This window comes from Phycodurus eques, chromosome 5, assembly GCF_024500275.1.
Source record: "Phycodurus eques isolate BA_2022a chromosome 5, UOR_Pequ_1.1, whole genome shotgun sequence".
In the NCBI taxonomy this organism is placed as follows: domain Eukaryota; kingdom Metazoa; phylum Chordata; class Actinopteri; order Syngnathiformes; family Syngnathidae; genus Phycodurus; species Phycodurus eques.
In genome coordinates, this window is record NC_084529.1 from 6012501 (window position 1) to 6038858 (window position 26358).

General features: G+C 43.3%; 1 protein-coding gene across 9 annotated transcripts in view; it reads right to left on the reverse strand.

The window, feature by feature from the left end:
• plcg2 (phospholipase C, gamma 2) overlaps positions 1–26358 on the reverse strand; it is an 87682-nt gene that overhangs the window by 7208 nt on the left and 54116 nt on the right. For 3 of the 9 annotated variants that reach the window (XM_061677216.1, XM_061677212.1, XM_061677210.1), the window contains 11 exons: positions 24010–24225; positions 22623–22745; positions 22367–22547; positions 16896–16964; positions 16681–16790; positions 16495–16591; positions 16329–16401; positions 14613–14785; positions 9147–9249; positions 8649–8852; positions 1372–1494 (listed from right to left, as the gene is read on the reverse strand). In XM_061677216.1, the coding sequence (XP_061533200.1) occupies positions 1372–1494; positions 8649–8852; positions 9147–9249; positions 14613–14785; positions 16329–16401; positions 16495–16591; positions 16681–16790; positions 16896–16964; positions 22367–22547; positions 22623–22745; positions 24010–24225 (1472 nt within the window). The remainder of the gene's footprint in view (positions 1–1371; positions 1495–8648; positions 8853–9146; positions 9250–14612; positions 14786–16328; positions 16402–16494; positions 16592–16680; positions 16791–16895; positions 16965–22366; positions 22548–22622; positions 22746–24009; positions 24226–26358) is intronic. The other 6 variants (XM_061677213.1, XM_061677211.1, XM_061677217.1 and 3 more) reach the window with 4 other exon arrangements.

The following is a 26358-nucleotide window of genomic DNA, read 5'->3' on the forward strand; positions in this document are numbered from 1 at the left end:
GGATGTTCATAGAAGCCGAGAGGATTAAGCAGACAGAGGAAGGGTTCATTGTCTTGGAAATCATAAAGGGCCCCACAAATCGGGGGGCGAGCTTACGTGACTTTGTTTGCAGAGGAAGGTTTTGAGAAGACAGTCCTCCTTCTGTTTGAACTGATACTCGGGGGGCCGGGCGCCGGTGACCAGTGACGGTTAGCCAGTCACTTGTTCCTTTCAGCAGAGCGATTGAAAGCGGCCTTGATGGTCTTTGAAAGCTCCAAGTTTCTGCGGAGATGATCTCCAATCGCAGGGACAGCCACTTCCTTCTCCTGGTCAGGGAACAAGGAAGGTTGGAAACCCTAACAAGGCATGAAAGGTAACATACTGTACCCATCACTGGGCAGGAAAGGGAGTTATGGACATATTCAACCCAAGGGAGGAATGGGTTCCAAAAAAACGGATGCAGTAAAGCGGCCTCCAAATCTCGCTTGGCCCGTTCCGTCTGTCCGTTGGTCTTCGGATGGTAACCTGAGAAGAGGCTGGCTGCTGCGTCCATCGCCTTACAAAAATCTCTCCAGACTTGGGAGGAGAATTGTGGGCCATGATCTGAAATAAAACCTTGATGGATTCCATGAAGCTTGACAAACAATTGATCTGGGGGGCCAGTTCCCAGACCTCGGTCATCTTTCTGGGCCCCTATGACTACAGACTCAATGTCCCAGGTTGTAGAGCCCCCACAACACAGGCAGGAGGAAGAATCAGTTCCGGGTCTTCCGTACTCAAGGATGAAGAGTGGATCCTGGTGAGAGCATCTGGCTAAAGGTTTCAGGAATCTGAGCGGTAATATAGGGAGAAGTTAAACCTGCTCAGGAACAGCGACCAACAGGCTTGACAAGGGTTGAGACGTCAAGTGGACTGGAGGTACAAGAGTTTTTTGTGATCAGTCTAAATGAGGAAGGGGATTTCCGAACCCTTCAACCAGGGCCTCCACTCCTGAAGTGCCAACACCACCGCCAGTAAGTCACGATTTCCCATATCATAAAAATTTCTCTGCCGGCCTGATTCGGCAGGAGAAAAAAGGCACAGGGGTGCAAAGTCTGGGTTCAGCTGTCCAGTGTCCAATGCATCCTCCAGGAAGGGAACGATCAGGGTGCTTGAGGCTTATGGCGCTCATGAAGAGGGACTTCAGTTTGGTAATAGCCCTGTCGGCATCCTGGGTCTAACGTAAAGCGGACTTGGTGGAGCTAAGTCGAGTCAAGGGGACCTTACTGTCGTCACAGATAAAGCAGCGGTAAAAATTGGGGAAGCCTAGGAACTGTTGGAGCTCCTTACGGTTGCTGGTGGTTTCCCAATTGACTACCAACTCAATCTTAATTGGGTCAGGCTTGTGCTGACCTTTGGCAATGATTTGGCCTGAGATGCTTACAGAGGGGACATGGAAATCACATTTCCACAGCTTGACATACAGTTTGTTCCCCAGGAGCCTCTGAAGAAGTATCCTCAGTGCTGGCGGTGCTCCTAAAGGGAACAGGAAAAGATAAGAATGTCATCTACTGTAGGTCAGAGGTGTCAAACATAAGTAAAGGCACAACTTGTTGTCCCTGTGCCGCTGGCGTTCACTGTGGGTCAGACGAGTGCGGGTAGAGGAGGTGCTGGAACCTGGGCAGGGCAAGTGGTCTGCCAACCAGGACTGTCAAGAGGATCTGGGGTGGAGCTAGTAGGTTCTGGGGTGGAGCTAGTTAACAGGCTCTGTCTGCTCTCTCTCTTCTCCGTTCTCTAAGGCTATTATTGAGTTTGATAGCTAAATAAATTAAATCTTCGCGAGAGGAAGACTTATCTTAGGTTGCCAGCTCGTCTTTAATTTCCTCTGACAAATTATGGGAAAACAATGAATTAAGGGTCCAATATTTTGGCTATTTAGATCTCCATAGGCGGCACGGTGGCCGACTGGTTAGAGCGTCAGCCTCACAGTTCTGAGGACCGGGATTCAATCCTCAGCCCCGCCTGTGTGGAGTTTGCTTGTTCTCCCCGTGCCTGTGTGGGTTTTCTCCGGGCACTCCGGTTTCCTCCCACATCCCAAAAACATGCATGCATTGGAGACTCTAAATTGCCCGTAGGTGTGATTGTGAGTGTGAATGGTTGTTTGTTTGTATGAGCCCTGCGATTGGCTGGCAAACAGTTCAGGGTCTACCCCGCCTCCTGCCCGATGATAGCTGGGATGGGCTCCGGCACGCCCGCGACCCTAGTGAGGAGAAGCGGCTCAGAAAATGGATGGATGGATGGATGGTTTTTGACTTTTTTTTTTGGGGGGGGGTGCGCATTATATTGGAGAAATTACGGTACACCTTGCCGCCCCCCCCCCCCCCCCCCCCCCCCACACACACAGGATACTGTCGCTCCTATAATCGCTCCTCAAAATGTGTCTGTGACATGGTTAAAGGGGACATCTATGCACTTTGTTGTTTGAATGCAAAAGCCTTTGAACACCAAAACCACTTTCAAACGACATGAAATCACTGACAGTGTGATGTAGTTTTGGTATACCTGACCACTTTGTGGCTGTTACCCACCCACTAAACCCAGCTGAACAGCAACACAGCATTTCCGAGTTTTAATGACCGATTCTCAGCCGCTGCAGAGCCATAAAAATACACTAAAAAGTTCACATATGTATGCAATACTCAGCTGTATTTGATGTGGTTGTGGTGGAAGGAAAGGAGTGGCGAGGCTTTATTATCGCCAGCGATGGTCGTCCGACCACTTCCATTTACACAGGTGGAAAGGGGGATGAGCTAGGGGTGGCCCCCTCTCTTGTGTCACCCATGCGTCCGGTCTCGTCTGGCTCACATTCTCTATTGGTGGGCCAGCGGTCCAGCACTTGGTGAATTTGTGCTTCACAGTGATTTGTGAACTCTGGGCGGGTACTCGTCTCGCCCGTGCTGTGCCACCTCAGTCCTCTAGTGAGGGAGTGCTCTGCAGCACTCTTGTCATGCTCTGGGGTGCCGCGGGAGTCACTGTGGCATCTCGGCGCTGCAGGAGGCCTGTGGAGCGCTCAACGCCGCTGAGGAGGACCAGGGTTGCGTGTTGGTGTGGCGCTTCGGCGCAGGTGTTAAGGATACCCGTTCAGTGTGTGTAGGTCATTGTGAGGCACAGTTCACCAGGTGTTGGATTGCTGGCCCACTGGTGGAGAGCGTGGGCTGGATGAGAAGTGAGATTGGACATGTGGTTGACATGGGGGGCTATTTTAACGTTTTCTTCATTGTAATGAGGGTGTCCGGACGACCATCGCTGACGACAATGAGTGTGGGCCTCTATTTCATCCACCATGGTTGCATTGGAAGTTTCAAATGTTAGGTGTTGTTGGAAAATACAACATATGTATACTGTTGCTTCGCTCATACTCCACTAATGATCCCAGATAGTCCGGTGACTGGTAGATGCCCTATTGGAGGCTAAAAGTCAACAAGACCGGGCCTCTTCTAACTCCCTGGCGGGTGCATGGGGAGGCCAGTTTAAGTAATAAATTCATTGTAAATTATCCAATGATCCAATCCAGTCCCTTGTCAGAGCAAATGGATTTCAGCTGGTTCAGTCCTAAATGATGGCCTACAAGAAGGTCTGATTGGCAAGGTGTGAGTCAAGACAGATCTCATGATGGGTAAGAACAGAGAGCTGTCTCAAGACCATCACAAACTAATTATTGGAAAACATAGCGATGGCATTGGTTACAGGTACATATCTAAGCTTCTGAATGTTGCGGTAAGCACGGTTGTGGCCATATTACATAAGTGGAAAGCCAATCATAACACCATAAATTTGTCTTGATGAGGTGCTCCTTGCAAGATTTCTGACAGAGTGGAACGAATAATCAGAAGAGTTGTCCAAGAGCCAAGGACCACCTGTGGAGAGCTTCAAAAAGAGCTGGAATTAGCAGGTACTGTTGTCAGAAGATAATGCACTCCGCCGCCAAGGCCTGTATCCACGCTCACCACGCAAGACCCCATTGCTGAAAAAAAACATGTCAAACTTTAATGTTTGCTGAACAACATTCGGACAAGCCAGGTAAATACTGGGAGAATATAGTATGGTCGGATGAGAGCAAAATTTAACTGTTTGGATGCCATAACGCACACCACGTTTGGGGGAGGATTGGCACTGCACATCACTCTAAAAACACCATACCAACAGTGCAGTTCCGAGGCGGGGACATGATGGTGTGGGGCTGCTTTTCAGAAAATGGTACTGGTAAACTTCACATTATTAAAGGAAGGATGATTGGTCAAATGTACCAGACATTCTTGACAATAGTGTGCTTCCATCAACGAGGAGGATGAAAATTAAACGAGGGTGGACATTTCAGCAGGATAATGATCCAAAACATACTGCCAACGAAACTCTCAATTGGTTTCAAAGGAAAAAAATAAAGCTGCTAGAATGGTCTAGCCAATCACCTGACTTGAATCCAGTCGAAAATCTGTGGAAAGTACTGAAACTCAAGGTCCATAAAAGAAGCCAACGGAACCTTCAAAATTTGAAGACTGCTTGAGTGGAGGAATGGGCCAAAATCACACCAGAGCAATGCATGTGAGTAATTTCTCCATACAGGAGGAGTCTTGAAGCTGTCATTGAAAACAAAGGCTTTTGTACAAAGTATTAAATAAATACCAGTTGGCGTGTTCAATACATTCCCCCTGTGTCATCCCAATTAAATATCAAAAGAATAATGGAAGAGGACCATTAAGCATGTTCCTCATTCAGTGACGTTAAGCTTTTTCTCAAGTGAGCGTCTATGAAGAGAAAAACACTTAAATGTCCATAAAGTCAATATTATTGGGCTGATCGTTCTGATATTGTCTGAGGTATAAGTGGGCATAAATATAGATGTCAACATCCATTTTGGTGACGATTGGTCGCAGTTTTGGGACATTAAGCGACGTGGAGCTTTCGGTCGGGAGAGCCTCATCAGGTGTCCGCCATTATGAAGCTGACTTGTGACCATCAAAATCAGAATCTAACAAAACCCGTTTATATATGCGGAATATATATGGCTGTCTTCTTTCCTCAAGGAATGATTTCAACAATCTAAAAAAAAGCTTCGCAAAATGTTTCACTATTTTGTTATGGTCTACAAAACATCCCGACTTTTAATGTAGGCATAAATTACACTGCAGAATACAGTTGAATGAGGAAATTCCTACAGAGTCTAATTTGGGGGGGTTTCCTGCAGACATTATTTGTAAATCCAGAAATATGTAATAAGTGGCAATGTTCACAGTATTATATAGGTCCTTTAAGCACAGAAACACAGGATAGTGACTGGGTGGAAACCCCATAAGTTCAAATATGGCTAATTTAATATTTTTTCACATAACAATACTATCAATCTGTCCCCACTTCATCACTTATTTTTCCAGTTAAAAAAAATAAGAAATAGCTCAAGAACAACTTAATTGACGCTCTTGAACGCTCAACTGTCTGATAAGTATGGTATCACTCATAGTTCAATTGAAAACGCTGTAGAATACAGTAGTCTTAGAATAGATAATGGTGGACATGGAAATTAACAGTTGCATTTCACAGAGATGCAACTAACCCAACATTAAAACACTAAGACTGTAAAACCTGCATCAAAAAAGCTACAATACTCTCCTTGAAATGCCCAAAGAGTGTGTTTCCGTGAGGACGTTCTTTCATGGGGCACTAATGTCTTGTGTAATATTGTTTTACAAAGTCACAGCTTACCATGGAGTAAAAAAAACATGCAGTTCCTCTAGCCCAGGGGTGCCCAAACCTTTTGGCTCAGGGGCCACATTGCCGTAAAAACATTGTCATGCGGGCCAGCATTAATTTTACATGCTACCGACGAGGGGAATGCTTTTTTGTATTTTTATTTTACTGTTTTACTATGCTGTCTGCTGCTAGGTAGATCTTATAACTGCCTGACCTGGATAAATGAAGGTTAAAATAAAAATTAATGAAATGCAAAATAAAGTATTTTTATGAAATTTGACTCAAACTTTATTCATCAGAATCAACAAACAACGTTTGCATTAATGTGAAGGGTGATACTGAGATCTCGACTGCAGTCGAGATCTCAGTATGGCTCAAAAGCGGTGGTTTTAATGCGCAAGATGTCACGCAGGTGGGAGTCACTTAGTCTTGTCCTCACGCAGTTCTTATTCATGTTCATGACTGAGAATGTCTTCTCGCACAAGTATGTCGAGCCAAACAAGCTCAACATTTTCTTAGCAAATGTACGAATCTCTTGGAACCTGTCTTTATCCAGCTGCTGGTAAAAGTTGACAAGAGGGAGTTGTTGGTACCGGCTGCGACACTCTGTGTCACACTGCAGCTCAATGAGCTCCAACTGCAGGTGGGCTGGAACATCACTGAGATCCACGGAAACGGTTTGGCACCTAGAACTTTTTGGTGAATAATACAATGGAGTTTTATAGCTTTACCACCTTCTTCGCTTACTTTGTTACACACTAGGGTTGATAATCCACTGTGCTCGCCATCCATGGCAGGTGCGCCATCCGTAATAATACACGTGATTTTATTCCACTTTAATTTTATGTGATGTACGGTGGAACAAACAGAAGCAAATAAATCTTTCCCTCGTTTGGTCCTTAAGGCTCTGGAGGTCAAGTAGCTCTTCACGCATGTTCATTTCACTGTCCACTCCTCTAAAAAAAATCAGTAACTGAGCGCTGTCGGATGCATCCGTGCTTTCGTCACAGGCTCACGAAAAAAATTCAAACTCCACTCCTTTTGCGTCCAACTGTCTCTTAATATCAGAAGAAACTTCTTCGATCCTTCGTGACACAGTGCTACGAGCCAGGCAAACATTGGCGAACTGTTGCTTTTTCTCAGGACAAATGTTCTCCACCATTTTCATCACACAGTCTTTAATAAATTCACCCTCACTAAAAGGTTTGCAGTGCTTGGCAATCAGTGTTGCCACCTCCTAGCTTGCCTTTGTTGTATTTTCATTCGACTCACTGGCTCTTGTGAAAAAGTGTTGCTGTGCCGTTAAACCAGCTTCCAGTTGCTTCAATTTTTCACTGCGTTCGTTCCCAGTTAGCTTGTCGTAATTAGCATGTTCCGCCTGGTAGTGCCTCTTTATATTGAACTCCTTGAACACAGCCACAGTCTCTTGGCAAATTAGGCAGACGCAGTTGTTTCTAAACTCAGTGAAAAAATATTCAGACTTCCATTTGTCCTGGAAACGTCGGCCCTCGCTATCAACTTTCCTTTTCTTACTTCCAGTTGCCATTTTAGAAATGGGCAAAAAACAGATCATGCGCAAAACGGCCCCGCGAGTTTTTTTTTTTTTTTTACTGCCATCCTGTGGTGAAATATAAAATTGTGCGTGTATTTTGTACTGCCGGGCCACATATTATTGGTTTTATGACAGAGGCTTCGGGCCAGTGGAAATATGAACACGGGCCGGATTTGGCCCGGGGGCCGGACTTTGGGCATTTCTGCTCTAGCCATTTCTCTCAGCCGAATGAGTGTGAGTGGGGGAGAAGTGTGCTGCACTTAACCAGTCTGTGTGTGTGTGTGTGTGTGTGTGTGTGTGAGATGGGGAAGGGCCAGGCATTCGGGCAGCGTGCACTGCAGCACAAACACACTGAGGCAAGCGTGACAGAATCTCAGTGCAGCATAAAAGTTAATGTTACTTCAGTTACATATTGACCAATGTCGAGTTATCAGTGATACACTATAATCGGCCCGATTAATAGGCCCACCAATAAATCGGTCGGGCTGTAGTTCAAAGCTACTAAAGGAATCCTAGTGGAGACGGCTGCTTACGGCTAAAAATGTTTATTCTCCTCTGCCCGATATCCTTGGGGAATTAAAATAAGAGAAGTCAAATGGCCAATGTTGGGAAAAGATGCCCAGGTCTCTGTCACTCAGAGGAAATACAAACTCAGGGAGGTAAAGAAATCTTTAAGACTAAGGTTTTATTTGGTAGCTATCTAGCAATCACCAGGCCTATCCTGTCAGTCCTGCATTAACCGACCATTTGACTGTGTGAACGGCTGTGGGTTCTGGAGGTTGGGTCCCCACCAGCGCAGCTGCAGGGGTGACGGGACTACATCAGCTGATCCCAGCCAGGGAGAGATGTCAAGCGGGAAGCAACAGAATCCAGAGAAGATCAGGATGCTGGCAGGCCAGGAACAGAGCATAACGCAGTCGGAAAGCCTCGGGAGAACACGCCCGACCGACCTTGACACACACGCTGCCTGCTGCATTTATCAGATTGTCGGTATTGCTTGCAATGGAACCTTTGAGCATTGAACTGGAAGCGGTAGAGCCAACTCGCAGTGGGGCCAGAGATTTACAGTATAGTTATTAGATTAGATTGCCCTTGATGATCAGCGGACAGCCAAAGATTTAGATTGTTGCTCATTGACCAGCACACAGTTGACACTTCTGGCAGCAAGTAAAAGAAACAATATAAACAGTAAAAAAGTTGACCAATTGAGAGTAGGGCACAGACACCAGCGCCATCTTGAAAGCCTATGAAGGTTTTTATCTCTGGAAGTTTCTTAACGGTATGGTTGAGCATTGCTTTTTGCCTGACATGAGAGTAGATCTTAGTTTTGAAATGGTTGGTGACCACAGCTCTAAAATTATCCAGTTTTCAGCTTAACTCATATAATTACCTGCCGTCTGGAAGTTAAGAGCCGCCATGTGACAGCCAAGTGCCCATAGAGGGTAGGGATCATAGTTGGAAGACTCCACACGCTGGCCTTTTGGGTAAATCCGACTCAGAGCCTTGTGATTGTACTGCAAGAAATCCATGGAAAGGCTTTTTCCTGGTGTCTTATTCTCTACAAAAGAACGGACCTCTTTACAGTTGTAGTAGTCTGCAAAGACAGATAGATGTACGTGAGTTTATGAAGTTCACACTATACATGGGTATCATAAAAGAATAAATTTTAACAAGCTGTGTTACTGTGAACTGTTGTTTGTACCTTTCTACATTAGTACTGCTGTATAATCTAAAGCCAAACGAAAATAATTCAATTTGTAAGGAATTAACATTCGTATAAAAAAACTACTGGTGCATACTGTATTTGACACAAAGGGTCTGTAGTAAGCTTATTCTATAATCGCAAGTTTGAATTTTTTACGTTTTTTTTTTTATTGCATGCATTTACCAAATCGGTCCTTGTCCTTGCTGCGTGGCTGACAGTAGACTACCAGGTCTGACATCTCCATAGCAACCTCTGCCTTCTTCTCCACTTCTTCCTGCTGCCTGATCTGAGGTTGGACAAAAATGTCACTTGCCGGATGCTCAGTGATGGGAAAAGACCACCAATGTGCAGTGCTCTGGTCTTGCAGTGTTTAATTATTGTATACCAAACACTATTCTGGCACTATTCCGGTCAGCCTTTTGCAGCTTTTTGGGTGCCTCGGTTGAATATGATACTGTAAAAGTTCAACAAAATTGATTTGCTAATACACTTAGTGGCCACACATTATTGCTACCTGCACAATCTAACCAGTATCAAACATTGTCTTTAAAAAGACTAATATTCTGTTTTGATTGAAACGTTCAAAGTACAGTATTCATTCAACAGTATACAGTGGTGCCTTGAGGTATGAGTTTAATTCGTTCCGTGACCATGCTTTTATCTCAAAACCCTCGTATTTCAAAACATATTTGTCCACTAAAATGAATAGAAATTCAATTAATCAGTTCCTGTCCCCCCACAAAACAATTTTTTTTTTAAAAAAGAGCAATATATTGTAAAATCTAGTTTAAAAAAAAAAAAAGAAAAAAGGGGTAACAGAAGAGAATGTGAAGACATTAATCAAGCCTAAAGTCTCTCACACGCACTGGTTTCATTTACTGTACCTTGAAATGTGCCCTCTCTCTCTCTCTCTCATCGAAATAGTTTTTTTGACTATGTAAACATGGAGACGACATAATTAAATATTAGACTCTCTTCTTTCATCAGAAAAAAAGGTTGTTTCTACCTTATTCCATTAATTAGTAATCAGCAGTAGAAAATAGGTTGGTTTCACTCAAATCACCTATTTTGGAACAAAAAACAGAGAAAACAAGCTTTTTGTGAAATTATGTATTTTGGCACAACAGAGACTTTGACACTAATATTTTTTTTGCTTCAGTGACACCTCAAACATCTGAATGGTGCTTTCCTTCTGTACAGCACCACTAACAACAATGAAAAAGTGCTTTTGAGGGCAAAAAACAAATTCACAGTCAACTGTAAAATTTTCAGACTTCACACAAACTATTGGCACGCTATTTACAGTTATGTTCCTCTAGGCGTGTTTGTGTGCATGTTTGTGTGCGCATGTGTTTCTGATTGCAAAATAATGTATTTACAATTTGTCAATGTAAGATTTTGACATGACGTCTTGAAGGCCTCGCCTTCTTTCTAGTGGGGATATGCGAGAGTGTGTTTTCCCATCTGTCATTCTGGGACAGACACGGGTAGGCATGCATTTTTTTATTTTTTTGCTTTTTGGCAGACTGTCAGACTGTGCATGGATAATCTGATGAGTATAGATGTTTCTGGAGCAGCTCGTCTTTGTTCATGGCAGCCATAATTTTCCCCATGACCTGTCAATAGATATACAAACAATTACAGTCATAAAATATAAAGTAATATATAATTTCATCATTGCGGCAGTGTGACGTGAATACTCTTTTTTTTTTTTTTTTTTAAACCTTTCTTCATCTACGCACTGCTGGTGAATGTGTGATCTGTAAATTATGGAAAAATATACAATTACCATCAAAATAATTTTTTATTACTGTTGTGGTGTATGGATACTTTTATTTTATTTTTTACCTTTCTTCGTTTCCCTGCCAGCACGAATGGGAGTTTCTGTATATTACAGAAATAACCATCCATCCATTTTCTTTCGCTTCGCCGAGGTTGGGTCACGTGGGCAGCAGCTTAAGCAGGGAAACTCAGACTTCCCTCTACTCAACTACTTTGTACAGCTCTTCGGGGCAATCCCGAGGCATTTCCGGGCAAGCCAGGAGACAAATTCTCTCCATCATGTCCTGGGTCGTCCCTGGGACCTCCTCCCGGTGGGAGGTGCCCGGAACACCTCACCAGGCAGGCGTCCAGGGGGCATCCTAATCACATGCCCGACCCACCTCATCTGTCTCCTCTTGATACGGAGGAGCAGCGGCTCGACTCTGAGCCCCTCCTGAATGAACGAGCTTCTCACCCTATCGCGAAGGAAGACCCCAGACACCCTGCGAAGGAAACTCATTTTGGCTCATGTTCTTTCGGTCATTACGAACAGCTCATAACCGTAGGTGAGGGTAGAAACGTAGATTGATAGATGGGTAAATTGAGAGCTTCACCTTTTGGCTCAGCTCCTTCTTTACCACGACAGACCGATATAGAGTCTGAATTACTGCAGATGCTGCACCGATCCGCCTCCACTCTTATGCCCGTGTTTTTTCCTCAGCGACGACCAAAGCTATGTTCTGCTTGGGTAGCCGGTACCCATCAACTGCCTCTCAAGTCCTCAAGCCATAAAGGCCCAATAGGACTCCTTCACCTTGACGGCATCCCTTACAGCTGGTGTCCACCAACGGGTTCGGGGATTGCGGCCATGACAGGCACCGACCACCTTACGGCCACAGCTCTGGTCGGCCGCCCCAACAACGGAGGCACGGAATATGTTCCACTCACACTCAATGTCCCCACCGTTCCCTGGGACGTACACAAAGTTCTGCCGGAGGTGGGAGTTGAAACTCCTTCTGACAGGGGACTCTGCTAGATGTTCCCAACAAGCCCTCACAATACCCTTGTGTCTGCCAGGTCGGACTGGCATCTTCCCCTACCAACAGAGCGAACTTACCACCAGGTGGTGATCGGTTGACTGCTCCAGCCCTCAATTCACCCAAGTGTCCAAGGTAGCCGCAAGTCCGATAACATGACCATATAAGTTGATAATTGAATTGCGGCCTAGGTTACCCTGGTGCCAAGTGGACATGTGGACACCCTTATGTCTGAACATAGTGTTCGTTATGGACAATCGACGATGAGCAACTTGGATTTGGATCGGGGGAGCCGTTTCTCCCAATCACTCCCTTCCAGGTCTCAAAGTCATTGCCAACATGAGCATTGTAATCCCCCAGAAGAACGAGGCAATCCCCAGCAGGGACACTCTGCTACATCCCCTCCAAGGTACTCTAAAATTATACTTGGTGCATAAGCACAAACAACAGTCAGGACCCATCCCCCTACCCGAAGATGGAGGGAGGCTACTCTCTCATCCACCGGGGTGAACCCCAACCTACTGGCACCAAGACATGGGGTAACCAGTATACCCACACCTGCTCGGCACCTCTCACCGTGGGCAACTCCAGATTGGAAGAGAGTCCAACCCCTCCTGAAAAGGCTGGTACCGGAGCCCAATTCCGACTATATCCAGTCGGAATTTCTCAACCTCTCACAGGCTCTATCCCTGCCAGAGAGGTGATGTTCCACGTCCCTAGAGCTAGCTTCTGTAGCTGAGGATCAAACCTCCAAAGTCTGACCCCTCTGGCCCCTCCCACAGGTGGTAAGCCCATGAGAAGGGGCCCCACGCTGCATTTTTGGGCTGTGCCTAGTCAGGCCCCCGGTTTGACCCATCAAGCCCCACCTCCAGGCCTGGCTCCAGAGGGGGTCCCGCTAAACCGTGTCAGGGCGAGGGAAAAGGAGGTATTTTTATCATAAGGGGTTCTTTGAGCCTAGAACCTGTTTGTCATGGGTGACCCTACCAGGGGCATAAAGCCCAAGGCAACTTAGTTCCTCCGATCATTGGGGCACAGAAACCTCTCCACCACGATACGGTGATGACTAGGGGAATACAGAAATATGTACAATTACCATCAAAATACTTTTTTATTATTAGTGCTGCGTCGTATTTCAAATACTTTTTGCCCCTTACCTTTGTTTGCACTGCAAGCATCAGTGGAAGGTCAATTTTTGGAAGATGCATGAACTGTGGATTGTACATTGAGATCAGTATTGCCAACAGATGTTAGTGTGTATTTATTCATACAGTCGTAACATTTACAGAAGTAATTAGCAAAATGCTAAAAGTTAGCAAGTTTAGCTCTTACCTTTGTGGTTTTTTTTTTCCTCTTTCTTTCTGCCGTGTACTGGGATGAGGATCTGCTGCTAGCAGTTGATATGAGTTGAATTATTCGTCAAGATGATGAGCCATCTGACAAAATGCGGCACAAGCTTGTTCCAGCGTGCCGCTCAAAGTAGTAGTAGGAAGTAGTAGTAGGAGTTTGGACACTAATACGATCAGGACAAAGGCCAAAGCTCTGTACGACCAAATCTTGCCCGATGACGACAATGAAGAGGTTGAAGAAGTTGCTGATGAACCTGACAAATCTACGAGTCAAGTGAGAGCCTCTCCCCCGCCACCAACACAAGCCTCTTCACCTCTCTCAGAAGGCAATGTTGATGAATGTTAATTACTGTATCTTCTTCTTTTCCTTTCGGCTTGTCGCTTTAGGGGTCGCCACAGCGCGTCATCCTTTTCCATGTAAGCCTATCTCCATGTAAGCCTATCTCCAGCATCCTCCATCCTCTAACACCAACTGCCCTCATGTCTTCCCTCACGACATCCATCAACCTTCTCATTGGTCTTCCTCTAGCTCTCTTTCCTGGCAGCTCCATCCTCATAATCCTTCTACCAATATACTCACTATTTCTCCTCTGGACGTGTCCAAACCATCGAAGTCTGCTCTCTCTAACTTTGTCTCCAAAACATCGAACCTCAGCTAATCCGTGCACTCATTCATGCACATATATTCTGTTTTACTTCGGCTAATCTTCATTCCTCTGCTTTCCAGTGCATGCCTCCATCTTTCTAACTGTTCCTCCACCTGCTCCCTGTTTTCACTGCAGATCACAATGTCTTCTGCAAACATCAAGGTCCACGGGGATTCCAGTCTAACCTCATCTGTCAGCCTATCAAGCAACGGGATGGATGATAGGTTGATGTCTTTTTTTTATGTCACGCGATGTCATGCTATCTACCAATACTACCTTCGCGGTCGACTGGTCGATCGCGATCGACGCATTGAGCGCCCCTGCTCTTGATCTACAAAGACACAATGTAGCTCTTTCTGACCTTCTCTGTACTTTTCCATCAACATCCTCAAGGCATATAATGCATCTGTGGTTCAACGAGGGATCACTGGGGTAGATATATAAACATACACATAATATGTGTGCGGCACGGTGGAAGATTGGTTAGAGCGTCTGCCTCAGAGTTCTGAGGACCAGGGTTCAAATCCCGGCCCCGCCTGTGTGGAGTTTGCATGTTCTCCCCGTACCTGCGTGGGTTTTCTCCGGGCACACCGGTTTCCTACCACATGGCATTCATGGTAGGTTGATTGAAGACTAAATTGCCCGTAGGTGTGAATGTGAGTGCAAATGGTGGTTTGTTTGTGTGCCCTGCGATTGGCTGGCAACCAGTTCAGGGTGTACCCCGCGCCTCCTGCCCGAAGATAGCTGGGATAGGCTCCAGCACTCCCGCGATCCTTGTGAGGATAAGCGGCTCAGAAAATGGATGGATGGATGGATAATATGTGGGTGTGTTTGTATATTTAAGGAGCAAACACTTGCCTCTTGCTCTCGACTGAATTGCTTGCTCTTCTCTCTCTGAGTGATGCCCCAAGCCACCTTGTACCATTCAAAAAGCTCCTCCAAGGAGTCTGCGGCCAAGTCAAAATGCAGACCATCCTGCTCCATGTTCTGCAGTGTCAGACACTGCAGCTTTCCGTTTTTACCATTTTTTACTGAAAAGAGAGAGGACAAGAATCAGTGTCACGACATTCCTGATTCTACAGAAGACAATGTTGATTAAATCTAGATTAACTGCTGATTTACAATGTTATTTTACAGTTTTACAACTGGCAATTGAAGCAGAAGGAAATGGGGGGAAAAAAATGCCCTAATGGTAAATGGACTACACTTATATAGCACTTTATCTACACTATCACAGCGCCCGAAGCGCTTTACAAAGCCTCACATTCACCCATTAACACACACGTTCATACACCAATGGGCGACTGCTGTCATGCAAGGCGCTCCTCTGGTGGGCTTTTTTGAGGATGGAGTTGATGTTGGTCTCCCACTTCAGGTCCTGAGAAACTGTAATTCCCAGAAATCTCGACGATTGACACAGGGCGGTTGGACAGTGTGAGGGGCAGCTGTGGCGAAGGATGTTTCCTGAAGTCCATGATTATCTAAACAGTCTTGAGCATGAGCACAGATGCTAGTTTTTTTTTGCTTTTTTTTTTTACTTTCAGCTGATAACAATCTGGATGGTCCTTTTCTTCTTTGGCCCGGAGGACACGTCCATAATTTCCCAAAAAAATTTGAAATGTTGACTCGTCAGGCAACAGCACACTTTTGCACTTTGGGTAAGTCCATCTCAGATGAGCTCAGACCCAGAGAAGCCGGCGGCCTTTCTGGCTGTTGTTAATATACAGTATGGCTTTGTCTTTGCAAGGTGGTGTTTTAAATTGCATTTGTTGATGTAATAATGAATTATTATTATTTTCTCAAGTGTTCCTGAGCCCACAGGGCAACATCCTTTACACAATGATGTCAGTTTCTAATGCAGTGCCGCTTACATGCAGAGATTTCTCCAGATTCTCTAACTCTTTTGATAATATTGTGGACCGTAGATGATGAAATCCCAAAATTCCTTGCAATTGTACTTTCAGAAACATTCTTAAACTTTTGGACTATTTTCGCACGTAATTGTTCACAAAGTGGTGAACCTCGCCCCATCCTTGCTTGTTAACAACTGACCCTTTTAGGGATGCTCATAATGCACCCAATAATGACACTCACCTGTCTCCAGTTAAGCTGTTCATTATGGAATGTTCCAAAGAGTTTTTTTTAGCGTTCCTCAACTTTGTTGCCGCTGTCACAGCGTTTTCGGAACATGTTGCAGGCATCAAATTCAAAATGAAAGAATATTTGTTTAAAAAATTTAAAAAACAACTACAACAACGACGACCATAAGTTTGAACATTCAATATCTTGTCTTTGCAGTGTATTCAATTAAATATACAGTAGGTTTGTAAAGGATTGGCAAATCATTGTATTCTGTTTTTATTTACATTTTACACAATGTCCCAACTTAATTGGAATTGGGGTTTGTAGTTCATTTTACCTTACTGTCCTAGTATTAAAAATTTATTTCTACAAATTATCATAAGACCGATTTGACTTCCAGCTATAGTTTAATTTGTTAGACTCCCTCATCGTTTTCAAATTAATTTAGATTAAATTGAAATGGTGTTAGAATGGAAAATAAATTGTACTCACAGTTCTTTATGTTGCACTTAGAGATATCCACCACACCTTTACAGAGTTCACCCAAGGGATTGTCTGCTATATCCTGTTTTAATTAGCTCACAAACACACATGATATTTTAGTCTTTATACCATCAAACCAACAACTAAATTATGACCTTAAATGCCTTTCTTTCACCTGTTTTCCAAAATCAAGTTTGGTGTTGTTGGACACTTCTTCAACATAATTGGATGGGAAAAAGAGCTGAACATTTCCACCATGGTCTCCTTTCCACCTAGAACATGAAGAGAAATATGAACATTTTCTTCCTGTATATTTTATTGTGCTCGGTCTTATCAACCAACAATGGGCAAATGGACTCACCACCCATCATTGTCCTTGGATACATTATGTATCAAAGCGCCTTTGCTGAAGGTGAGTTCATCGGGCCTCGTCGCCTGGTAGCTATACACAGCCCTAACAGTATTCTTTGGCTAAGGTAGACAAATAAAAAATGAAAAATAAAAATAAATCGCATACAGACCACTAAGAATAACACGCACACACAACAGAAGTATAACTGTGTATAGTGTACACACCAGTGATGACTCAATTTCATTGGGTTCCACATATGTCTTCATTTCGTACAGCGAGGCAGTGTCTTTATCCTGTCAAATAGAATCAACTGTAAGGTACCATCCTTTGCAGAGGAGTTACCAACCACAGGTACCACCATTTAAAGTGCCTCTAAAAATCCCCAAATCAATTTAAGACGTTCTAGTAGACTTTTCCTGACATTGTTTTTGCTTCGTAGCAGAAGCCTGAAGGTTTTGTGTTAACACTGACTACGGTTTGGAATGGTTCATACACCAAATTGTCTAAGGCCACAGATCCAGCTGAAGAAAAAAAGCCCCAAAGCATCATACTACTGCCACCATACTTCACTCGTTGTAGGTATTGTGTTCTTTTAGTGATAAGCACTGTTGTGCTTGTGCCAAACATACACTATACCAGTGACGTGCGGTCAAGATAGGCAAGTGAGGCAGAGCCTCACTGGCCCCTGTTGGTCTTTCCTTTCTACTGCATGTGAATAGTAAAAACACCTTATGATTACATTAAATTGTTCTATTTGAGTTCTATGGTCCATGCTTTACAATGATTTCCTTTTTCAATCCAATAATTTCAATGATTTCATCATTAAAAGAGCTGAATTTTCATATTTCCTGTTCAAATGCTTAGGAAGCGCAGCTACGATTCACGTTGAGTCACCGCTCCCATGATGCTTCAAGAGACCACGCACACATCCATTCAGGCTGGCTGTGATTGGTCCGTGGCTTCACACAAGAGACATTGGTGTTTCCTCATTACATCGCCAATAATATACGTTTTATCACACATGTACTGCACTTACTGACGTTTTACAGACCGTTTAATATATTTAATGAAAGTGTGTGACATTTAGTCTTTCTTATCGACCAGAAAAGCCACTATAAGTGCACAGTGGAGTCTGGTATGCACGGTGCCACAACCAGCATGTTGGCAGTGTTGAGTTGAGCTTCTTAGAGCTCCAGACGTCACGTGACGTAGTCAGTGCCTCACCAATCACGAACCTGACCGCACATCACTGCACTATTTGTATTGCCAAAAGTATTTGCTCACCTGCCTTGACTCACATATGAATTTAAGTGATATCCCATTCTTAATCCATAGGGTTTAATACGACATCGGTCCAACCCTCTGCAGTTATAACAGCTTAAACTCTTCTGGGAAAGGTTTCCACAAGTTTATGGGAATTTATGACCATCTTTCCAGAAGCATATTTGTGAGGTTCCACACTGATGTTGGACAAGAAGGCCTGGCTCTCAGTCTCTGCTCTATTTCATCCAAAAGTGTTGTATAGGGTTGAGGTCACGATTGCGCAGGCCAGTAAAGTTCCTCCACATCAAACTCTCTCATCTGTTTCTTGGGTGAATCTTTATTTGTGCACTAATGCACAGTCATGTTGGAACACAAAGGGGCCACCTCCAAACAATTTCCACAACGTTGGAAATGTCCAAAATATTAGTTCCTGAGCTCCAGTAAAAGGAACTCTTCTGCATACCTAGAGGTTTTAGACAGTCAAACAGTTTGGTAGTACCCCTTCCTGTTCCAACATGTCTGTGCACCAGTGCACAGAGCAAGGTCCATATAGACATGGACATGACAGGGCAAATTTCTCGTGTGTTTTGCAGCATACTTGCCTATGAAGCTGATTCTGTTTCTGATGAGAGAATTCAGTTTGGATAAACTTTACTGGCCTGCACAGAGTCCTGCCCTCAACCCGATAGAAGACCTTTGGGTTGATTTCGAGTGGACTGTGAGCCAGGCCAGTGTCTGACCTCACAAATATGCTCCAGGAAGAATGGGCAAAAATTCCCATACAATCACTCCTGAACCTTGTTGAAAGCCTTCCCACATGAGTTGAAGCTGTGACAGGTGCAAAGGGTAGACCAACATCATCTTAAATCATATGGATTTAGAATGGGATATCACTTAAAATCATATGTGAATCAAGGCAGGTGAGAGAATACTTTTGGCAATACAGTGGAACCTCGATAAAACAAACGCCGAAATCAGGGATATCAGATAAAACGGACCATCGGGACTGAACAACGTGTCCAAAAATAGTTTCCATTTTACTTAAACTGCCGTTGACAAATTCTGTTATTTCCAGAATTGGCCTCTGGTATTTATTGGCACTGTGGCGCAATGCAGGCAGAGAAGGAGACTGAAATATTTATGGGTCACAGATATCCCCCCCAAAAATGCACCAAGTCCAAAAGACGTGCCTCCCTTGCAGACGTGGTGGCCATGTTGAATTTTGGGGATTGACATGGTATCCATGTCATGTTGGAGATATCTATTGTTTTATTGTACATAGGCTTGCAGCGCAGAGAAAGAGAGCGGTATGTCAGCAGTGTTTACTCTGAGGAATACAAACACAAGTCTATTGAGTCTGGAACATGCTATTTTTGGTACAGTAACAGTTTTTTGGGTCAAGTCGTTCGCCTTTGGCAACGGATTTGGAACTAGGAAGCACACGAATTCCTTGCGGCTCATGAAAGCGACTCGCCGATGATGAGGACTGTATGTCAACAATGTCACCATGGCCAAGCACACCGGCGTGGTAAGTTTGGATAAAATGTGAACATTTTCAACCTTTTTTCACATTTATTTACAATACCTTTGTACTGTTCTGGGCGTTTTAGGCCACAAAAAAACCCCTCCAAAAGAATTATTTTGTACTGTACATTAATATGGGTGCATATTGCCTCAAGAAAAGTGCTTCAATGTAACTGGCAATCGGCTATATCGGATAAATTAACCTACCCTACATGTTTTTGGGATGTGGGAGGAAACCGGAGTACCCAGAGAAAACCCACGCAGGCACGGGGAGAAGATGCAATCTCCACACAGGCGGGGCCAGGGATTGAACCCCGGTCCTCAGAACCATGAGGCAGATGTGCTAACCAGTCGCCCACCAAGCCGCTCCTCTTTTTATGAGAAACCCAAATATTTTCAGTCCACAACAAAATAAAAATTGGCCTCAATGTTACGATACTTTTGGACCGTCCATCCATCCATCCATCCATTGTCAACACCGCTTATCCTGGTTAGGGTCGGGGGGCGCTGGAGCCTATCCCAGCTGACTTCGGGCGAAAGGCGGACTACACCCTGAACTGGTCACCAGTCAGTCGTAGGGCACATATAGACACGGACAACCATTCACACTCACATTCACACCGTCACTGAGTGGGAACTGAACCCATGCTGCCTGCATCAAAGTCAGGCGAGTGTACCACTACACCATCAGTGACGAAGCGTAATGTGTTTAGTGCTATTTGGGCAACACTTTATTTGCCGTCTGGCCCCACGCGTGTTGTGTTGCGAGGCAGCAGCTGACCCGACGGGAGCCGCTCCTTGCCAGCCCGACATCAGTTAGAGGTCTACCACAACACTGTTATGGTTGCTGCATACTGAGCCAAACCCAACTGAATTGTCGCGCAGTATGCGCGGTATGGCAACTGTTCTCATGAGCGAGACGATCGGTCGGCCACTTGTTTTGCCGCGATTCAAAATTTCAATCACCGGTGCACGCCATGGCTATGTTGCAACATTCACCCAATCAAATGCACAGAAGCTTTCCCTCACGTTGAAAATACATTTATGGGTTTTCGGCTCAAGCCATATAAATAGTATCTAAAGCATCAAATACTGTGTTTTACATGAATACTTTCAGGTCCCGTATTTTTTTAGACCTCCATAAAATGTCAATTTCATTTTAAAAAAACACATTGGTTTTGTCATAGGAGTGTTCAAAACAGGCCCCTCGAACAGCTACTACTGTTTGACCGAAGACTGCTCCCTTTCCTGTGAATGGTTGCCTCTGTGTAGAAGACCCACTTGTGAGAGCACACATATTTGTTATGTTGATAGCGCTGGCTCAGGAGGGGAAAGGGAAGGCGGAGATCTTCGCTAGTGACGTAGATAAGCTTGAGAGATTCAATTGACCTGATTACAGTCCTCTCAGCAGAAAAACATCTGGAAATCAGGAATGTGTTGTCCCGCTGAATTTCAAATAAGAGAAAATTGTCTCGGCGGCGCAGCTTTTGGTCATTATCCCTGCTCAGAAGCTGCTTCTGTGAGAGTGTGTGCAATGTGCGCCGCTTGTTAACCAGAGTCTTTTCTGTGATGTGTCAAATTTAAAAAATAAATTATTGGGGTCTGTTCAACTTTAAGACATGAGTGATGATGCAAAATATCCCTTTACACCACCCAGCCACAACAGTTTGACCAGTGGTAGCTGGTCAATAAGGTCGCTAGGGGCGCGGCCCTACCGATCAGCTGAGTCATCACATTAAATAAGAAAAAAAGTTAATTAAAATTATAATTCAATATTATAATGAAAATATTATAAATTATATGTATATGTTGTTTGAATTGAGCAGGATAAATTGTATACAGTTAATTAAGAGAAAAAAGGTTTTGTGTATTGCTGCTGTCTTGTTCTACGACATAATTTCCAGTCTAGGGACGCTGAGATGTCTTTCGGTAAACTGTTGTTAAAAGTTTGAAATGCACATTGGGTCCTAGTCCAATCCAAGAGATTTTGCCCAAGGGGGGACATCGCATTCCAGCGCCCGGTTAATGGGTTTAAAAAGAAATTCCATTCGCTGTTTGTGTTAGTCAACGTCTTCTCCAGTCTCCCCCCGCCTCTGTCAGCGTTGTGGAGCCGAGTAGCGCTACGTGCAAAATTTGAAAAATGGCGGCAGAGACCTTCAGTAACTCAGTGAAGTCTCGCACCTTTTGAGAGAACGTGAACACAGTGGCGGGGTATCTCCCCAAGCCAGGAAAAGTCCCACACTGGGCCCAGGTGATCTTCAGAGGATAGCTACAGAGGCGAGATAGAACTTATGTGTCTTGAAACATACTTGGCCAATAAAGTTGATTCAGATTCTAAATGTGTAGTGTTAAGTCTTTACAATGTAATTCATCATTGTAGGGCTACATTGCAACATAATGGGGGAACAATGCTATTGGATGGATGGATGGAGAGATAGAGAGATAGATCAATAGATAGAGCATCCTCCCTGGGGAAAACTCCACCAGCCGCCACTGATTGTGACCACTTACACAGTACATCTAACACAAGAGCTGTATGACATATTTTTCCTTTACCAAGATAATAATGTTCAGTTTTTATTGAATCTGTCAGAGAAGTATCAATTGAACAATATGTTAATTGTTTTAGTGTACTGGTATAGAACTGTACTGTATAATTCTTAGAGCTGTTTCTCATATTTTTGACTAATTTGTGTAACTAAGTCTGAGGTTACTAAAACAATCAAACTCAAAACTGGTATTACTGCTCACATGACCATCAAAGTATGTCCATAAACATACAAAAGTTAAAAAAAAAATAAAATAATAAAAATATACATTTGTAAAAAAAAAAGAAAATAAATAAAATTTAAAAAAAAGAAACATAAACAGTCTCCTTTTTACCCATTTTTTATTTTGTGTAACTCACTGTGCTGAAGCGATCCACTAGGTCGGGCGTGACTGGGTATCGTAGCTTGGTCTTGCGATATAGTGGCTTCTTCTTAAAGTAGTTTACCATCTCCACTAGGCTCTCAAACTCAGTTGTTGTACCGAGCAGGTAAACATTGCCTTCCTTCTGGATCCGACAGTGTTTCACTTTACCGTCGCCTCTAAGATACGGAGAAATGTATTTCAGTACAAATTACAATTAAGTTGGCAAATTACGTATTGGCATGCTGCTCAACCTGAACGTGATAGCAAAAGAGTCTGGTTCTCCCTCCCTCTGCCGGATGAGGAATGCTCCATCTCTGGGAATTCGAAGCAAATAATCTTCAGCCTCACCTCTGCTCAAGTTTCGGTAGAACCACCTAATACAAAACACATTACAAAATTCACCCTAAAAATAAAATACATTTTAAGTAATTATACAAATTTGTATTCTTATTTTTCTTAAAAATAAATAATATACAGTATTGTGTGTAGTAGGCCGAATAAATATTCAAGGTAATAACTGACTAAGGAATACCTGTGGAAAAACCTACCAGTAATCTTTTCTCTTTTCAATTTACAAAAGCAAACTATTCCAAATTGATGACTTAGCAGATGTAAAAATATACTGTAATTGCATTTTCAAACTGAGCAACATTCAACATCTGCACAGGAGGTCAGGGGGCAGAATGTGATGAAGATTGTAATTGCCCATGACCACAGTGGATATAAAAAGTCTGCACACCCCTGCATTTGGCATATGAAAAATAGATCAAGACAAATAATTTCAAAACCTTTTCCAATATTTGTGACCTATAACCTTACAACTTCATTGAAAAAAATCTTTTCGAGAGGGGGAAGTAAAATCAAATCAACTAATCACAGTTAACTAATCACGTTCAAACTCAAATTACACACACCTGTCACCTTTAAAAATACATTTCTGATGTTCTAGTAGGCTGTTCATTTTTTAAAAATTATTATTATTTTTAATTTATTTATGTATTTTTTTCTTTTGCTTTCTCGCAGAAGTCAGAGGGTTTTGCGCAAACATTGCATGCTATTTGGAACTGCTTACAATTCCATCCACCAAAAACAGCCCAACACGTGATGCTGCTGCCACCACCATGCTTCATTGCAGGTATGGTGTTGTTTTGGTGATGAGCAATTGTGTCTGCACCAAATATACGCATCTTTTAGAATTGGAATTATAGCTAAAAAGTACAACCTTGGTTTCATCACACCAGATCACATTTCCACAGGTATTTGGGAGATTTCAAGTGTGTTTCTGCAAAATTCGGAAACCAAGGTTAAACTTTTCGGCCACAATTCTAAAAGGTATGTTTGACGCCAACACAACACTGCTCATCACTAAAAGAACACAATAACTACAGTGAAGCATGGTGGTGACATGAGACAAAGATAATTATTTATCTTTGTCTCATTTTTTAGATGAGGAAAAACCTGGGATTGGAACAGTGGTGTGCAAGCTTTTTATATCCCCTGTATATTAAAATTACTCCAGTGGAGGGGTCTCAGATCATTAGTTATTACATAGCTAAGACTGGGCAGTATCTTTAAAATGACAGATGGAAGTAGGCAAAGGTATTTCAGGATTAATATTTGGTTTTACTGAAATATTACTTGATTTTGACAAACCCTTGTTGTACATGTGGGTTAGGATGTGGTACAGCATCAGTGAGCCGCAACTCAAAGTCTTGACAGTGTAGCAGGTTCTCTTTATAGTGCTGTATCAGGGCATACACGCTGGGAAATTGTAGGTTTGCTGTAAGGTAGTAGTATATGTTTTGTCCCTCTGAAAAAGAACGAATACGGCAGTGCTGGACTCTCCCACTGCGCCTAAATAAATAATGAAGACAATAGATTAAACTTTTTAACAATATATTGCGAGACAGACAGAGAAAAAGAGAGAGATTTTATACATTTTTATTTTACCTTCATCCACCACCACAATGAATTTGACATAAAACAATGAAAATGAAGGCTTGAGGTTTTTAAAGACTTAAGTGTTGACTTCCTTCATTTGACAGAAAACATCGAGGAATTACTTGCAGAGTATCAGTCGATATACTGTAATTGTAAACATAACCACAGTTTTGTCATGGTCTGTGTTTTGGTTTTGGTTCAGTTGTCATTGTAGTCTGTCTGTGTCACATGTCAAAGTCACCTGTAGTTTCAGTAGTCGTGTCTTGTTCCAGTTTTAGGTTTGTTCAAAGTGTTTCTTTGATTATCAATTTTGGGACTTTGCTTTTTCCATGAGCCTTGTTTACCTTTTGATTTGGAATTAAATATCATTTTTGGGACTTCTACCTTGCTTCCCTACACTTGGGTCCTCCACGTTTTTGCCTTGCCTTCGAAAAAAAACAATCGTGACAATTTTTTTTATTTTGAAGGTAATGAAATAGAATATTCTTCAGTGGCCAAGTGATCTTGACCCAATCAAGCATGCGTTTACAGTTACTGAAGCTGAAGAGTCTTAAACTGTAGGCGAGGAGTGTCTGAAGTTGCTTCTGTATTTGAGAGGGGGCCAGTTAAGGTCAAAATGGACTGGTGTAATACAGTCTCCGGAACAGGTGTTTGTGAGCAGGTACACAGCTGAGTTTTGGATGAATTTGGATGAAAAAGGAGATCCAGGAGAAAATAACATGGTTGCAAGCAGACATCAAGAAGATGGCCTCCAGGGATGACCTACTAAGTGAATGCCTCAGGCAACAGAAGCCCAGTCAAGGAGCCAGATGGGCTGTCAGGGAAAGACAAGCCCGTGCATAGCATGTGACGCCAACAAATTGAAAAAGTGGTGACGTCAACAAAACATACTCGTGGCTGAAAGATGGCACAGGGGCACTAATCATGGCGTGGTCGTAAATATTCATTCATTTTTTCACCATCCATACTGCTCAGCCTCACTAGGGTCGCGGGCGTACTGGAGCCTATCCCAGCTGACTCTGGGCGAGAGGCGGGTACACCCTGAACTGGTTGCCAGCCAATGACAGGGAATTATTGTTATACAACAATAACAACTCATATAACAAACTATAGAATCGCTACTTGCTACAGTATAAAAGAATTGTATAAAGTAAAAGAAAAAAATAAAGGATTAGTCAGTGTTTTTCAACAATGTATTTTAGCAAACCTTCAATGGTGGTGATGCCACACACTTCCAGTTTTAAAGACATATCCCGCCCCACCTCTTCCAGTCCGTTGATCTCTACGCCAAATGACTATTATTTACAATTCATTCAAGGCACGTGTTGAGTGATATCAATGGGTGGGGGGAGGGGGGCTGCCCTTTTGCCCTGATGTATTAAGGAATTAATAAAGGTAAACGTGTTTGAATAGGGAGAGAGTGCAGGTGAGCGGGGAGGGGCTGTGGCGAGTCTCCACGTGCCTGTGTGAGCTGCTCAACTACGAGTGAGAATCAAGTTTATCAGACAGAAAACTGACACCAATTTCATTAGAATCAGAGGCACTGTAACAGAGCAAGAAAACAAGGTAGCACTGACTATTTCCCCTGCTACCCCACACTCATACACACAAACACAATTTTACAGCCATTAAAACTGTTAGTCCAAATGGATAAAAAGTTGAGTAACTCTTTTAAATGTTAATGTAGACAATGTATGACAAATTCATTGGTCATGTTTGTCATGGTCTGTGTTTTGATTTGGGCTGTGTTTAGTTTTGTTTCATGTTTTCCTGTGTTCCATGTTTTTCATGTCATGCGCTCATTTAGTTATTGTGTCCACCTGTTCTCGTCAACCTTCTACCTTGTGTCGACCAATCAGCTCCCTCCAGCCACTCGTGTCTTGTCCAGGTGTTCCTCCTTGTCTCGTCAATCTGTTTGTATTTAGTTCGTTGTCATTGTTAGGTGTCATTGTCTCTGTCTGTGCCACGTCTTACTCACCAGTCATGTTTTGGTTCCAGTTTTAGGGTTATTCAAGTGTTTCTTTGTTACTTTGGTTATCTGTTGTG